At 37.7% G+C, this 17,927-nt stretch overlaps 2 protein-coding genes and 1 long non-coding RNA gene across 4 annotated transcripts in view; all 3 read right to left on the minus strand.

The window, feature by feature from the left end:
• The window catches only part of LOC307157648 (uncharacterized protein), a 117,468-nt gene that overhangs the window by 95,056 nt on the left and 4,485 nt on the right, over window positions 1-17,927 (minus strand). The window lies entirely within an intron of this gene.
• LOC307157541 (uncharacterized protein) overlaps window positions 1-17,927 on the minus strand; it is a 40,346-nt gene that overhangs the window by 17,811 nt on the left and 4,608 nt on the right. The window contains exons 1-2 of one of the 2 annotated variants that reach the window (XM_079869474.1): window positions 8,190-8,236; window positions 7,940-8,088 (exon numbers count right to left, since the gene is read on the minus strand). The exons of the other annotated variant lie outside the window; for it this stretch is intronic. Coding sequence (XP_079725600.1) covers window positions 7,940-8,015 — 76 coding nt within the window. The 5' untranslated portion in view covers window positions 8,016-8,088; window positions 8,190-8,236. Of the gene's footprint in view, window positions 1-7,939; window positions 8,089-8,189; window positions 8,237-17,927 lie in introns of those variants that run through there. 2 annotated transcript variants of the gene reach the window in all.
• On the minus strand, window positions 4,247-5,371 carry LOC307170824. The gene is made up of 3 exons (XR_013823454.1): window positions 5,352-5,371; window positions 4,980-5,031; window positions 4,247-4,375 (listed from the first exon to the last, which is right to left on the minus strand). It is a non-coding gene; the product is annotated as an uncharacterized lncRNA (long non-coding RNA).

The following is a 17,927-nucleotide window of genomic DNA, read 5'->3' on the forward strand; positions in this document are numbered from 1 at the left end:
GCCAAACAAAATGGACTCAAAAAAGCTGTTTAGCCGCAAGAAATTGAAGAGCCACTCTCTGCAGCACCAACTAGTGGCATCTCATCCAACAACTGATGGCATTGTATGCAAGAACAACAAATGAAGACAGCACCCCAAAGGTAAAAGCATACACAGAAGTCTCAACAACTGAAGTCAAAGATGATGTCCTAGTATATGGTGCTGCTAAACAAGCCATTAATGAGAGAGGTTTTTCTCCCCACAATAACTCTGGTAAAGCTTAAATATAGAGAAATCTAACAAGACCTTTCTAGGAGTTATCAGCAATATTAGCAAAAAAGTAATTTCCACAGCCTGTCTTACTGCAGCATTGTTTGGTGTTGTGGTAATGACCTTGTGTTGAGGTAGAGCAAATTCATGGTTTATACTGTATTACATAAATCAGCCACACCATTAAAACCATTGACGGCTGTGGTGAATATCATTTATTATTTCATTTCAATGACACGTCAAGGGACGGTATATGGACTGTTATTGAATTTAATGAATTGGAGCAGTGAAAAGAATAAGTGAAAAGTGCTGAGTGACTTTGACAAGGGCTAAATGGTGATGGCAAGACAAATGCATCAGGGCTTCTCCAAAACAGCAGGTCTCTTGGAGTGTTTACTGTATGTAGTGGTCTACCAAAAATGATACAAGGGTCACAAGATTCATTGATGGACATGGGGAGTTAAAGCTTTATAGAAATTAAAAAAGAAAAGTGTATAAAATTAATGTTATTGTAATGTTGCGATATAGGAGACAGATAATGTGTACTACAAAATGTAACATTTATGATAATTTTAACCGTTTTACAGGACTGAAGTTAAAAATTAACAAATTGTGTCTGTGGTGGTTATTTTTGAAATAATAAATATTTTCAATTTAGATGTTTAACTAAAACCACAATTGTATTGTGTTAGTCCTTAACATGTCAGATTGTAGGCTAATCAGCAAGAAATGCTTTCATTTTTAATCGTTTTCCCAATTTCCCCCCCCCCCAAAAAATATTAAAGCAACACTAAGGAAAGTTTCCTCTTCATTCGCCCTACAGGTTGGAAGCGGTACCGCTGTCGTAAAAAATTGCCCGCAGCCTATCGTCGCACGCACGCTCTCTGTTTATCCAGCACCGGCTTTGAATGAATGATGTCCACAGACAAGTTAGAGTTTGTTGCATGATTTCATGAAAGTATGATGTATTGCGAGATCAGAAACGAAGAAAAACTAAATAATGACTATTGTAACGCTTGACGTAAAGCATGTCAAATTTGTAGTTTTCTTATGTCTCATTCGATCTACAGAAACGCGACCCGGTTTGGCAAACTTGCATAGTGTGGTTATAGCAGATATAGGGCTGCAAAGCGAATCCAGAAGTGCCTTTCACCCTGTTACGACTTGATGAACCACTGATACGATTTTGGAAACATTATTTTTAAGGTAAAAAATGTTACTTAGTGTTGCTTTAATGTGACAAGTTTGAGAATAGTGTGAAGGTTTAAAGGGAGGCATTGCTTTCAGTTTTATATTTTTTCTCTTTCTCATATTGTACAGTTCTTTCTGGGTGAACATATCTGCATGCACAACAAAGTCTTTCTGGTGCTGATGTGGCTGCCATAGGATTTCTGTCATAGGATGCTTGTCAGTGCTTAAGTGGACACATTATATCAGATATTCCATTTAATAAAATTATGTTGTCGTGATTTTGGTAAGTAGGCTATATCTTCACTGAAACCCTGGCTATTTTATATTTTATTATTAAAATGATTCAGAAATTATGTGGAAAAACTCAACCCTGTCACAAGTTTTACAACCCCGAAACAATGTGAAATATACAGAAATGTCTGTGACAGGGATGAATGTGATGGGGTTGAGGTTTTTTTTGTTGCAAAAAATGGCCACTGCTCCTCGAGTAGTGTAGGAGAGTAGACCATATATGACAGCAATAAAATAAGTACATTGTATAAACTTGGATAAAAAAAATAAAAAAAATTATCTCTTACTTTTATGTAATGGGGTTGAGTTGTTAAGCTTGACACCCTCCTCCCTTGACTATAATAGGCCACAAAAATAGTAGCCTAAAAAAATATTGATGCTACTATCCATCTTCTACAACACTGTTAAAGCAAAGACTATAGAATAACACAAGACGCATCAATCGTATCGTTTCGAAATGGGGAAAAGTGCAATGCTCAATATGGCGGAATAAGTCCCGCCTTCTAAATAAGAGCCAATCAGCGATTGGTAAAGTCATCGCGTCACTGCAGCTGCCGTTAGAAGCTTCGGTTCCTTCCAGACGTGCGCTTCCACTGCGCATGCGCATTAGTTTGATCCAGTCTGAAAAATGTTTTTTTCTGTCATGATTCGAGCGTTTAGATATAAAATGTATGAGACAGTTGTTGTCAGGTTTCATTGGTGATTTAAAATATGAAATCGTAAACTTGGTTATCAGTTTTGGAGAATTTGATGCTTCCCCATCCAAAGAGATAATAAAATAGCTGCACTTGCATGCCCAAGAGGCGTTTCAAAGATGGCCGCTGAATGAAATGACTTGTCTTAAAGTGACTTTAGTTAAAGAGACCTGAATGTTGTCATTTCTGATGTCATTTCTGATGTCACATATGGGTTGTCTAAATTATTATAGGCGGAGAATAGTTGACTGAGGGACATAACTTTATAGTCTGTTTTTTTCTAAAATAGTTTGCATTTTTTTTAGAAAAATTTTAAGAAAGTAACACATATAAATACTTACAATATTGCCAACATTTGTATACTGTGCACATTTTGTTAAATATTATAATACACATAAGTCCAAATCAGTAAAGTACCTTAGGGACAACATGATTAGTGTACAATAGAAATAAGATTTTTATGATAAAAATTATTTAAATGCAATAATTGTTTTTTTTTATTCCTCATAATGGACATACCAAAGTATTGTGAAAAGCTTTTAACATTTCATTTTGGTGAACCACCACTTTAAAAGAGAGAGAAGCTAATAATAATACATTTTAATTTGGGGGTAAAAATACTAATACAACAATAATTAATACATGTTTTACTTTATCCACCTTTATTCGTCGGACCTTCCCAGCAAACATGCTCATTTGGGGCCCGAATGGGGCCCTTGCGGGCAGCCCACTGTGGGCCCAGATACCGGCGTGAAATGCGGGGCACATGTGGGCCCCACACTATGGGGCCCAGGTGGGGCCCCATCGGGACAGCCCAAAGTGTGGGCTGACTGTGGGCTAGCCCACACTAAGTAGAGTGGGCCCCCATTGGGGCCAGTTGTGGGCCCACAGCAAACCCCTTAGGGACCCGTGTGGGACTACTGTGGGCAGCCCACTGTGGGCCCAGATACCAGCGTAAAATGCGGGGCACATGTGGGCCCCACACTATAGGGCCCAGGTAGGGCCCCATCGGGACAGCCCAAAGTGTGGGCTGACTGTGGGCTGGCCCACACTAAGTAGAGTGGGCCCCCATTGGGACCAGTTGTGGGCCCACAGCAAGCCCACGCTGTGGGCAAAGTGTGGGTATACTGTGGGTACATTGGGTTAAGTGTGGGCATACTGTGGGAACACTGTAAAAAGTGTGGGCATACTGTGGGTACACTGGGAAAAGTGTGGGCATACTGTGGACAATGCAAAGATGTATTGTAATATACCTGTGGCCTTAACAAACAACAAGATTAGTTTGGTTGTACTTTGCATTTGCCACAATACATGCAAAATAATTGCACTTGTTGAAAGTTGAAGTAGTACATTATAAGTTATATGTTTCAAATAGTTTCATTTATTCAGTCATGTAAAAAAAATAATAATAATAATAAAAAAAAAAATAAAAAAAAATACATATATATATATATATATATATATATATATATATATTATATATATATACACACAATACATTACCATTCAAAAGTTTGGGGTCAGTAATTTTTTTTAAATACTTTTGAAAGAAATCCCTTCATCTCATCAAAGCTGCATTTATTTAATAAATACATTAAAAAGAGCAATATTCTGAAATATTGTTGCAACTTTAAATAACTGTTTTCTGTTTTAATCTATTTTACAAAGTAATTATTCCTGGGATGTTAAAAAATTATGTTAATAATTTATTACAGTAGCCAGCATCCAGTCGTCAGCATGTAAATCGTGGAAAAAAAATCAGGAACGTTTGAACAGAACTGTCAAAAGAGCAGCATTTATTTTAAATAGATTTTTGTCTTCAGAGTCCTCAAGTCTTCTGGTTCTTCTGCTCCTTCCACCATCCCAGTCTCTTGCATTATGATTTAACAGGATCAGGATCAACCCCTTCGGATGCTGCGGCCTGGCTGTTTTTTGTGTCAGTTTTTTCTCTAAAGTGAGAAAAAAACAACAATTGAAATGTTAACAAATTTTTTTACAAAAAAACAAAAACAAGGGTTGTTCCAAGTGTAATTTATATATGACTGGAGAAACCTGAGAATAATTTGAGTTCCGGAAAAATAGTTACAGGTGTTTATTATTATTAAAAACAAATTTAGGCGGTGTTGTTGAAAGAGAAACATACCGAGAGTGAACCAACTGAGGGCATGATGAAATAAGAGCATGAGAACAATTTATTAAAATTATCAACACAACGTAAAGAATAATTTTGTCAACTTGTACTCACACTCATGTCATTCCAAACCTGCATGATTTCTTCTGTGGAAGATGATATTTTGAAAAATGACTCAAAAAGTCAATGGGATCCAATGGGATTTTCATTGTATGAACAAAACAGATTAAACATAATTCAAAATATCTTCTTTTGCATTCCACAGAAAAAAGTAAATAATACATGTTTGGAACAACATGAAGAACAAACCTTTTAATGTCTTTATCAATAAATCATTGATAGATTTAACTTGCAGCCTGAATATGTTATTTTTATAAAAAAAAAATAGAGGGAATGTGTCTGACGGTCAAACGAGTACTTACACAGAAAAAGAGTGACCTGTGCCTGAGTGGCTCTTTTGGGTTTATTATTTAGCTGTTTGAGACACATCACAATTAAGGAAAAAAGAGAGAAGACAACTGAATATTAGTCAAATATTACATAAATCTATACAAATAAAAATTATTCTTTTTTCATCAGTGATTATTGACTAATTAATAGTTAATCTCTGGTCCTCGAAGTGCACTGTCTTGCAGTTTATGTTCAGACCTGATCAATCTCACTTGCTATTTTAACCAAAAGAGCTTGATTAGCTTGTCCAGGCGTGCTGGACCAGGGCTGGTGCTAAAGTCCTCAAGGGCCAGAGCTGAGGTCCCCTGCAAAATGTTCGGAACATGACTAGATCGATCACTTACAGCAGTGGTGTCCAGTCCTGGGCATGGAGGAGTTTAGCTCCAGCCTGTCTGTAGTGTCTGCTGATCCTGAAGACCTCGATCAACTGGTTCAGGTCTGCTTAACTGGGGTTGGAGCTCAATTCTGCAATCAGGATTAGATTGCAATAAATACTGAAAAGAGAGAGGACAAACAACATTTCAAATACAGTATTTAATGTTGATCTTAACTTTAAGATTAATAAATGCTGTAGAAGTAATTGTTCACTAATTGTTGGTTCATGTTAACTAAAGCTAACAAAATGAAACCTTATTATAAAGTGTTACCATTTATTAATAATGAGAGAGTTGGCCATACGAGTATAAAATGAATTAATAGGAATCTTAAACTGGTTCAAACTAGGCTACTGTATTGTATATTCATGTTAATACTAGGCACAAATGGCATTATAGCACTCCTTTCATTTGCCCTCCAGGTGGGCGTTCCTATAATGTGTGAGTCATGTGACGTCACGTGAAATCAATGAATTAACCGTCCAGTGAATATTTTTAAGTTAAATAAATTAGTTTACTTTCATTCACACATTTGGAAATTGTCAACAAAACCTTTACAATACTATCAAAATCTCTCATATACTGTACACGTACAATGTGATTAAAAGCCAAAATTACAGCACAACCTGCCTCTAGCTAGTAACAGTTAGCTGCTAACTTAACGGATGAGATGCTAGCGGACTTTTCCTGAAGACACTAAATCATTTCTATAAAGTAAATATTCAACGGAAGCGTGTCATTTACATGAAAGAATGTGTCAGAAGCATTTGTATGTACTATTTGTGTAAGTTTGGGGACTAAACTTACCTGAAAGTAGTGAAAACAACAGTGAGAGACGGAGTTACTGCTTGTGTCAGTTGAGCTGTCGTCCCGTTTCCATGGTAACGGCCTCCGCTCCAGTTCAAATGCGGCTCGAATGTTCAGCGCGAGCGCCCATTAAAACACGTAAAAGTCACGCAGCATTTACATAAACATAGAATTGATGGAGGGAATTATTTGATAATCAGATAAAATATCTTGAAAACTTTGGTTTGTTCCATTTGTTCCTATTTTAATAAAACCTGTTTAATTATAACCTCAGTGAGATCAATTATGCAACATAATAACTTAAAAATATCCATTAGGGAACGTTCTCTATAAGTTACTTTAAGGTTATTCAAAAAAATAACCACCCTGCAACGTTCTGGGAACGTTATTTTATGGTTGCAAAATAATAACTTAAAAATAACCATTAGGAAACGTTCTCTATAAGTTATTTTTAGGTTATTTAAAAGTAACCACCCAGCAACGTTATGGGAACACTATTTTATGGTTACATAAAAATAAAACCAAAAAAGAATGTTCCCCTAACGTTAGTATTTGGTTCCCAAAAAAATAACCAAACGGGAACCAAAAACTAACGTTAGGGGAATGTTCTGTGTTAACTGGGTGGTCTGTCTGACTTTATCAGTCTGTCTGGGAACAGCTGCAACAAGCAAACAGGTAAAGATAGTACTTGTCTTGCTGTCTTGTTGACTGTGTGCAGTTTTAGTTAAGTATGGGATTGACTGTTGAATGAAATAACATTTATGACATTTTACAGGATCGTTAAAATAGTTTGATTAACCCTGAGCTTCTAATCTTAAAACAATGATTTAACTGTACTGTTATGGTGGGTTGCCCACAGTAAACCCTCATGGTGGCCCCACAGTGAAAAACAGCTATGGGCCCCGCATGGGCTAACCCACTGGGGGCCTGTGTGGGTTTTTCTGTGGGCAGTCCCACAGTGGGTTGCCCACAGTAAATCCTAATGGGGGCCCAAATGGGTAAAACAGCTATGGGCCCCGCATGGGCTAACCCACTAGGGGCCTGTGTGGGTTTTTCTGTGGGCAGTCCCACAGTGGGTTGCCCACAGTAAATCCTAATGGGGGCCCAAATGGGTAAAACAGCTATGGGCCCCGCATGGGCTAACCCACTGGGGGCCTGTGTGGGTTTTTCTGTGGGCAGTCCCACAGTGGGTTGCCCACAGTAAATCCTAATGGGGGCCCAAATGGGTAAAACAGCTATGGGCCCCGCATGGGCTAACCCACTGGGGGCCTGTGTGGGTTTTTCTGTGGGCAGTCCCACAGTGGGTTGCCCACAGTAAATCCTAATGGGGGCCCAAATGGGCAAAACTGCTATGGGCCCCACATGGGCTAACCCACTGGGGGCCCGTGTGGGTTTTCTGTGGGCAGTCCCACAGTGGGCTTGCCCACAGAAAGCCCACATGGGGCCCGAAAGGGTTTGCCCTTGCCCACACTGTCCCACAGAAAACCCACACTTACCCACAGTGGGCCCACACTGGCATGTTTGCTGGGTTGGGGCTTTTATTTAGGTGGAAACCCACAGGAAGACTTCTGTAAAACAGACAAACCTTTGTCCACATTTGAAACGTTGATTTAAGAAATGTTAATGGTAATTAACGCTTTGTTTTTATATTAAGGAAGTCAAGACATTTAAAGGATCCATGGTATGCACCCTGTTTAAAGCTTTGTTTGCTTATGTACCAAAACATTAAAGAATGAAGAATAGACACCAACCTTGTTCCTCGTGTTTTATTCTCCAGGGTTCTGGTTCACTCATGTCCTCCTCACTCTCCTCTTTAACAAACACCATCTTCACAGCAGCAGATCTCAGTTCAGTTGATACTCCTCCAGATATTCCTGCTTGCTTCAAAACTTAGTTACGTCTATGAGGATGGGAACATTACAGGCATTTATTGACCTGATTTAAAATGTATCCTTCTATACACTAAAAGTACATTTCTAACTATTTATATTAAGCCAGCACCTCGACAAATCAGCAGAGTCTATTCTGAAAACGAATCTTCTTCCTCTGATGTTTTGGTGGTTGGTAAACTAATATGTGCTTTACCGCCACCCACTGGACTAAAGTGTGAAGCGTCGCGAGGGTTGGTAAAAATAGGGAAGGAATTACTTAGCGCATGTACAAGGTACATTATTTTTCCTTTAAAAAGAGATGTGCACAAGACAGGGACTTGAAATTATATGCAATCGCATGGGATTCTTGTTGTATCAATAGCCTACATGAGAGAGGATTTGATTTGAAAAATGAGAGAATTTATTCCAGTCAATTATTTATGTGAAAATCACTAACATTCCCTAAATTAATTGTTGTTTACTTATCATAATCATAAACTACATTTTGCAGAATGACAGACGTTAAAACATTAAAATATAGAGATTAAGATAAATGAAAACATGTTATTATGACCAGATAGCTAATGTAAAACCAACTCAAATATTAAATCAGGGTTTAGCGTATCATGAAAAAACAATGATACATCATTTTTTGAGGATATTGTTATATTTTCCCTCCAACTTTGGAAGAAGCTCTGTGAGACCCAATTTCAGAGCAAGATCTTAGAACTTATACAGCACTCAAAACAGTAATATTCAATTGCTAACTCAATATAAACTCCAATATCTCACTATCAGTGAAAGACACATAAATATCAGTCTGAAAAAAGCCAGTATTCTTCTTAAATGTCTTAAAATGGGTCGGTCAAGTCTCAGGTCAGATGAAGATGATCAAGATGCAAAACTTTCAAAACAAAAGTATTTATATTAAGTCAAACTCAGGTAGTCAGGAAAGAAGGCAATGTAACCATGTGTAACATATGACAGTACCAGACAACTAATTGAAGGAAATGACCCAGCTAGAAATGTTTTGTTCTAAAAACGTTCTGAAAACATTACCATGAAGTTCTAATGATGTTTTCAGCGGGTAGTTTTATTTTGGTTCCCAGAATGTTCTCCTAAAACGTACACAGCAAAAACTCCAGTGATAAAAGTTAATGAGATAATTAAGTGATTAATTGAGCGATGAGTGACCATTATTGAAGACACCTGATGTTAACAAGCAGAATCACTGAAGGAGAAAATCACTATTTTGAAGTTGCCATTATGGTGATCAGTGTTTGTATTCTGACAGAAATAAAGTCAGCCTGGTTAGTAATAATTAAAGCTGGTAATGCTGTTTGTGGAGTTGTTTAATCCTCTGCTTGTTAACAGGCTTATTAAGGCTCAGATGATTCCATATTTAATATACACAGACTTTGTGGCTCAGATAAGGTCCAGTTCTGGTTTATTTCTTTGCTCTTGGCTGACATGTGGCATTGCTATGGCCTGCTTGTGGCCCAGATCTGGCAAACAAGAGTGGTCCAGTCAAGTGGCGTCATTCTCTGCTGCATGTGGGCCAGATCCGCATTCCACAAGTGCCAGATGTGGGCCGGATCTGGGCCGAAACAATGTTGATATGTGGGCAGGTGTTAATAGAACAAACAATAGGCAAACTCACAGTTCTTTAAAGAATGAGTCCTTTCTTCTCTACAAAGTTAGCCTTCAGGAGTTTATCTATAATAACAAGGAAAACATAATGTAAAGAAGAGATACCTAAAAAAACAGTCTCAATTAAAAAGAAAAATCTGAAAATTATCGACATTCCGTCCATCCATCTGTTATGCTGCTATTTCTGCAGCGGTTTGAACATGCACGTTCACAGTAATCACACAAGAATTATGAATTTTGATCATACCTCACCTATCTTTTGCTTCGATAAAGATTGGGACATGTGTCCGTTGCATATGCATAAACTGTGCATGACGGTAGCAAATACAAACCAAATGCAGTCTGAGTGTATGTTAACGAGCTCACAAGCATGCAATCGTTTTACTCGGTTACTTTTCAATGATTAAAACACGCTATCCTTTCATCTAATTACACTTCACTGGATCTTTATACTGATTGTTAATTTAGACATAGGCCTACTTGGTAACTTACAAATCAAATCAAAAAGTACCGGTAGTTGCAAATAACAGCAGCAGATAATTGACGGTTTGAATCTCACGTAAAAAATGCAACCACATAAGAAGAAAAAACACCATTTCACTCAGATTTTTACTCGGATAAGTTAAGGAAAATGTGCAAGTTGAATAAAAGTTGCTTACCCGTTTGAATGTGATGTGATGACAGTCTGTACAATGGGCTCACATTCCTGTGGTATCTTCCGGATTAAAACAAAGTCGCTTCATCCGATTTAAATCACAAAAACATCACTGGATGTTTAAAATGTAATATTTAAAAGTAATAGGTAGTTTACATATAAAACAATACTAGGCAGAGCTGATAAATGACCTCATGCAGATAAACTAAAATGTCTTCCTAAACTCACATGTGCATGGAAAAATATGGTATTATACTGTTAAATAACAGTGTCATACTGTTGTTGGTCAACACGCAATTTGAAGCGACCAAGTTCTCCCATAATGCATTGCAAAAACGGTAACTTACAGTTATTACATGAAAACAGCATTTTGCTGTTAAATTTTCATGTAAATTTACAGGAATTTTTTTACAGTTTTAGTCTATAAAGTTATGAATATGGATATTTTTCTTACACCAATGCATCACTTCATTTCAGAAGGCCTTTATTAACCCCTCAAAGCAGTTTGGGACACTTTTATGATGGATAGATGCACTTGTATGGACTTGCCATTCACTCCCATTATAAAGATTGGAAGAGCCTGGACATTTTTTTATATATAACTCCAATTGTATTCGTCTAAAAGAAAAATGTCATATACTCCTAGGATGACTTCAGGGTGAGTAAATCATGGGCTAATTTGAATTTTTGGGTGAACTATCCCTTTAATCTAAGTCACCAGTCGTTTCATGTAATATCAAAGATATGAGACCAAAGCATCAGAAACTAGACTCCAATCGCTAGATGTACGGTGAAACAAATTAAATCACTTCAGAAAACTGGTAAAAACATGTGACTCGTATAAATTAGGTTAGTTTTATATTTCATTTACTATGACTATGTTGTTCCCCATTATTGATCCCAATTATCTCCTTTTCCATTGTAGGGACAAACAGACATTTCATTTCCATTAAAATATCGTCTTTTGCATCATTGGAGTTTAAATCTGCATAAGGGTGAGTAAATGAGAAAATTATATTTTTACATAAACCATTCATATTCTGAATATGTTAGGCCTATTGCCTCTGTAGAATATAAGCAAGTAGCACATTAAGTTTTATATTTTTTTTATATGCAGATACAAATACTGTCAGTCATCTTAAATTGTTTTCTTTACCAATAGATGTCTGCCAAACCTGCTGACCTTGAGAAAATGCTTGCCTATGTCTCCTTGTTTGATCCTTCTTGGTAAGTATGTCATATTAGACATGTCTGCATTTTCTTTCTCTAAAACAAAGTTCACACTCCAGACTGACACATAACTTTCATTTATCAGGAGAAGATCCACATTTATGTGCCTCATGCTAGAATCAACTGACTATAAATGTACTCTGTATGACCTCTGCAGTTAATTCCAAGTCTTCAGTGAAATATCCAGTAGTTTTTGGTTAATTTTTTAGATGATCAAAATTATACACGGCAAATCATTTTAACTGAACATTTTCTCCTCTTATTTTTCAGATACTTTATTGGAATAAATCCAGAAAAGAGGACCAAAGCTGCACAGAGAAAAGAGGTGTGTAAAATAACTGGGAAAACTGTGCAGAAAAAGACTTTAACCATCAGTCCAAAAGTATAAAATGCTGATATATATTTTATAAACAATTTGTTTTGATATAAAATAATTGGCTAGTGTTCACTGAAGCCTGACTTAAGAGTATATTTGTATTTTATGAACAGGTTATGTATGTATATATGTATGTAATTATGTATGCCTGTTTTAAGGCATATGGTAAAAGTCTATCTAGTGTTGTGTTGTTCTCTTTTGTAATCCACATAACAGAAAATGCACGGTATAGTATGTATTTAAAATTTATATGGGGTTTTGAGTAGTAACACAACTATTATGATGAGCGTACCGCGATGGCAAAGGCTCTAAATGTAATGGTGTGTTCAAGCCATGTCGGAAAGATCGTATTTACGAGTTGAACACACATGATTGTTAATGTGAGTGGAAAGGTTGGGATTTTCTTTAAGCCCTGATGTTTATGAATTGAGGGCGAGTCAGTGAGAAACATGGTGGAATATTACTTAAAGGTATTAGCTTTAATAAAAGCATGTTTTAAGGTCATCTTTTGTTTGAGCCATTTGTTTGCAAGCAATTTTCAGTGTGTTTTTTATTTTAGAAAGCAAATTTTAAGTAGTGCTACAATGTAAAGATCACATTTTAGAGTACTTTAATACACTTTATAGTAATACACAGTTTATGTAGATTACCGCAGGAACACTAATTTAACAATATAATGGCAACCAAACACCTGACAGTATTATAGTGTGCAGCCTATATTTTCTACAGCACAGTACTGTAATATTTTTTACAGTAATAAACTGTTGCTTCAGATTACAGCATTCTACAGGTAAATCTAGCTGCCTGTAGTTTACTGTAAATTAACGGGGACATTTTTACAGTAATAAACTGTTGTTTCAGATTATAGCAGGTCCACTGTAAAATTACAGCATTCTACAGGTAAATCTAGCTGCCTGTAGTTTACTGTAAATTAACAGGGAATTTTTTTACAGTGTAGAACATGCTCATTAAGTTGTTTTCTCAGAGTAAAACTATTTCCACAGTGAGAGCAGCTGAAAGGCTTTATTCCAGCATGAATTAACATGTGAGTCTTAAAGTATCCTTTACGTGTGAAAGACTTTCCACACTGAGGACAGATGAAAGGCTTTTCTGAAGTGTGAGTTATCAAATGATCATTAAGGTGTGTTTTCTGTGTAAAACTCTTTCCACACTGGGAGCAGATGAAAGGCTTTATTCCAGCATGAATCAACATGTGCTTCTTCAGTCCTCCTTTACGTGTAAAAGAGTTTCCACACTGAGGGCAAGTGAAAGGCTTTTCTGAAGTGTGCGTTACCAAATGATCATTAAGTTGTCTTTTCTGTGTAAAACTCTTTCCACACTGGGAGCAGGTGAAAGGCTTTATTCCAGCATGAATGAACATGTGATTGTTAAGGCTTCTTTTCTGTTTGAAAGTTTTTCCACACTGAGGACAGGTGAAAGGCATTATCCCACTATGAATTAGCATGTGATTCATAAGGCTTCTTTTCTGTTTGAAGGTATTTCCACACTGAAAACAGGTGAAAGGCCTTTTGACTTCTGTTAACTGAATGCTGCAATCCAATGATTTTTCTACAGCAGTGACATCATGAGCTTTCTGATGCTGATGTTTCTCCTCCACTTCATTCAGATCTTGTATTTCCTCTTTCACTTTCTTCAGGCCTAAAATGAAAACATTAAAATGCTGAAAATAAATTGAAACATTTGGAAAAAAAATTAGGGTATGTTCATACAACAACAATGTACTAAAAAAGGAAAGGTTCATCCTATGCATTTTTGAAAAGTTTTGTAACTTTTGTCAAAATGTATTTTGAAAAGTATTTGCTTAATCTACACAATGAAGTACTAATAACAGTGCTGTGATTATTATGTGGTGCTGTGAAGTGATTATTATGTTTTTAGCATATTATATGTTTGGAAACAGTTCTTTTAACCCTAATTGAGTGTGTAGGAGTGTGTAGCTTTTCATTTCTTACACAACCATGTAGGAAGGGGTGTGAATCTTCACTTGTCTCACGATTCAATTCGTTTACGATTATCATGTCTACGATTTGATTCGATTCAATGTCATGATGCATTATGATTAGGCTTGCTGCGATAGTCTGTGTTATCGTTGTTACATGATGTTCACTCGCACACCGATTACATTACTAGCCCACCGAGTCACCGTCATTTTAGTAATAAAAATAATTTAGTTCAATAGTAGAATAGTAGAATTTAGTTAGTAGAGAACAGATACTACAATTAAAACTGAACAAGTCTGGTCAATTCAGCATGAGCCGAACAAGAGTCGCAGCACAGATCAGCATGTATGCCATGCCTCAAAGCGGTCTTATTCGTTTTGTTAAAAAACGTTCTATTTTTCAATATAAGCAAGTTTAAAATCGTGCGTTCACCGATCCATTAACTTCGTCAGTCACTCTCTCTGCAAACCACCTCCTCCTCACCTGATCTGGCTGCCAGTCCCATGGCCCTACCAGCAACATTCTCTGGCACAGCGGAGAATTGTAGTGGCTTTCTTCTCCAATGCACCTTGCTGTTTGAGAAGCAAACGCAACGATTGCGCACGGATAAGATCGCATTCATCATTTCTCTGCTATCAGGCTGTGCTCTCCAGTGAGTAACAATTTAGATGCCTACATCACTTACTTTAAAGAAGTATTTGATTAAACGGCAATCAATTCACTATCAGTTCATGATCTACTGCTCCGTCTAAAACAATGCAAATCTGCTGTGAAGTTTTGTATGCCCTAATCACTGCTTACCGACAGGGTTTGTCACCTACTCCGCAGACTCATCTCGCGATCTACGATGATAGCTTTGGGTTGGAAAACCTCATTCAATTATCCATCCGTGTTGCTCAATGCTTAACAGCCTGTAAACATGAGTTACCTGCCCTGCATTCACCACCTGCTAATAATATCCTCCAGCACCTGCACCTGAACCCATGCAAGTTGATTAATTTAATCTATCACCTACAGAGAGACAAAGCCGGATTCAACAACATCTATGTCTGTATTGCGGAGCTGAGGTACATTTGATGTCAGAGTGCCCTGTACGTCCACCTCGCCCAGAGGTGAGTAACATTAAAATACATCCCAGAATCACCTCTCTGCTGCACATTCCTGTATCAGTGATGTCTGCCCATCATTACGTTTTACAAGCGACAACCATTGCAAGTCCAGAGAAACACCAACAGGTCAAGATTCCTAAGGAATATGGGGCATGATGTGTTCAGTAAACAACAGGCCACGCATTTACCACTGCCGCTTTCAGTTTCTTCTATGTGACAAAAAAGAATGGAGGCTTGCGGCCGTGCATTGATCATCGTACTAGGGCTGGGCGATAATTCGATCTCGATACGGGATCGCGATAATATTCTGAGCGATTTCGATAATATGCTTGGGACATATTATTCGATATAGCATGAAAAACTAAGCGCAACCGTATCTGCCGGCTGCCGTATGCCGGTAGGACACGCCCACTTCTCAGCGAGGCTACTACAGTAAACAGAAGGAGACTGAGAGAGAGGGAAAAAAGTTGGAAAAAGGATAAAAAAAAATGAGGGAAACTGAAGTTGAGGACAGCGAAAATAATGCCGAACGTGAAGGCAACATCACTACATAACTCGAGACCGAAGACATTGTTGAAAAAAAAGGTAACACGACGTTTGGATATGGCAGACAACTGACAAGCTGAGCCATATCGCATTAATTATCACAGGCGATCCGTGATAATTAATGCGATATTGCTCAGCTTGTCAGTTAACTACGTCTCTGTGTTGTAAATGCCGCTCCATCTGAAATCAGGTGATGGCGATTTAGTACTAATCAAGGGACCGGCTTTACTTCATAGACAGTAAAAGAAATGGACACAGCGACCCCATTGGATTCAACGGAGACAAAGTGAAGCCAATTAGAAAATCTTACTTCCTGGGGGTCCAGCGTACTGCGCAGACTCAAACTGAGCTCGACGACGTAGATGTGACGTGAGCAAACCGTCTGTCTTCTAGTAGCTGTGCCAAGATCAATCTGAATCATTACCTTCCGAAACTCGCAGAGACGGAGAGCGTGAGTAGGAGCTGTCCATGATCTTGGAGCAGGAGAAACTTTTTGTAGGTGTTCTGATTAATTACTTTGTCATTTTGCCTCGACGTCCTCCCGATTGCCCGCGAGCTTCTCCTCCTGTCCATACGGTAATTCTCTACTGTGCGACAGAGAGTCGCGTGGCTGTGACGCAATCGTTAGCCTACTTTTACAAAAACTGCTTCTACAGGGCCATAACGTAAGATACAAGGTAATGGAGCATTTTATACATTGTCGTGTTTCTTTAGAAATAAATAATGGACAAATGGAGTCTTTAAACGCCTCAGATGTGAAGTTATTCGCTGTCAAAGTGACGCCAAAATGAATGGGAGTCAATGGGATGCTAACTGCAGGTGGGGTTCCGTTAGCCAATGGCGGCGTCCGGGGGTACTTCAAAATAATACAAATCCCTGCACCCTTGCTTTACTTACGAGATGTGCCTATAAATGTCATGTGATATATCGCCCAGCCCTTGGTTTACTATGTTTACATATTTGTGCAATTTTGGCTCAGATTTCATTCTACTTATAAAACAATTCTAGAGATCTACCTTAATCTTTCAGGTAGTATTTGTGCCAGGGCCATGTTTACTCTTTTTGTACTTGAGATGTTCACTGTCCAGCCAAAGCAATTTGATGTGATAGTTGTCACAGCTGTTAGTTTATATACAATGTTTCAATAAGTAAAAGTTTGTATTATTGTATAAAGGGAGATGAATCATGTTTGCAATTACAAATGATGTGCACAACCTTTTATTTTTGCATTTTTCAATACCTCCAAAAAATCTCTGGGAGGTAAACCAGGATAATAGTATTATAGTGGTTTACTTTTTGCATTTATTTTGTCTTTGTTTAGCACTTGAATGTGTCAGAGGTTGTGACCCACATGTTTACTTAGTTTGGTTCTGTGCTGCCTCTATAAATATTTGAGATTATTATTATTTAATAATTGTGTTTTAACTAAGTTGTTTAAATAAGTTGTTGTTTACAAAATAAAAAAAATGTAAAATATATTGAAAAGTGACCACTGACCAGTAACTTACTAGTTTGCACTTGTTTGAAAGCATATAAAACTCTGTATGAGCGAAAGAGCGCTGCTCTAAATTTTCTTTTGCCAGTTGAGGGCCCTGCTGCTCTCTTGACCAATAGAAAGATTCATACAATGTGGGAGTGTAATGTGAATCTTTTGGCTGCATGAAGACCTTAACAAAAATATTTTGTGCTCATTATTGAAAGGCATACTGTTTAATTTTTTTATGTTATTAAACTTTATTCTAAAGTTTCAGTGAATATCTTGTTTCTTCAAGCTTCAGGATGTCCCTTACACTGGCAGCATCTGCAAAAAACTACATATCGTGATAAGAATCGAGATCGATCAATATGGAAAAACATATCGTGATAAAAAAAAATTCCATATCGCCCAGCCCTACATCGTACCCTCAACAAACAGACTGTCATGTACAAATATTCTCTTGCTCAGGTCCCAGCGGCTCTGGAGAAGCTACGAGCTGCAACCATCTTCAAGTTGGACCTGCGCAGTGCTTACAATCTCATCCTGATCCGAAGGGGAGATGAATGGAAGACTGCTTTCATAATACCATCTTGGCTCTAGGAATATTGGGTTATGCCATACGGGCTGTCAAACCCTCTGTCTTCCAGGCCTTCATGAATGAGGTACTACGGGAGTAAGCTACCTCAATAGCTTCGATCCTGAGCTATATCATTAATGCCAGTGGAATTCAGAAGGACCAGGCGAAGGTGGACGCCGTGCAGAATTGGCCCATTCCTGCTTCGGTGAAGGAACTTCAGCGACTCCTATGTTTCTCAAACTTCTACCGCCGCTTTATCTCCAACTTTACCCTTTCACCTCACTGTT

This window comes from Squalius cephalus, assembly GCF_949319135.1.
Source record: "Squalius cephalus genome assembly, chromosome: 1".
In the NCBI taxonomy this organism is placed as follows: Eukaryota; Metazoa; Chordata; class Actinopteri; order Cypriniformes; family Leuciscidae; genus Squalius; species Squalius cephalus.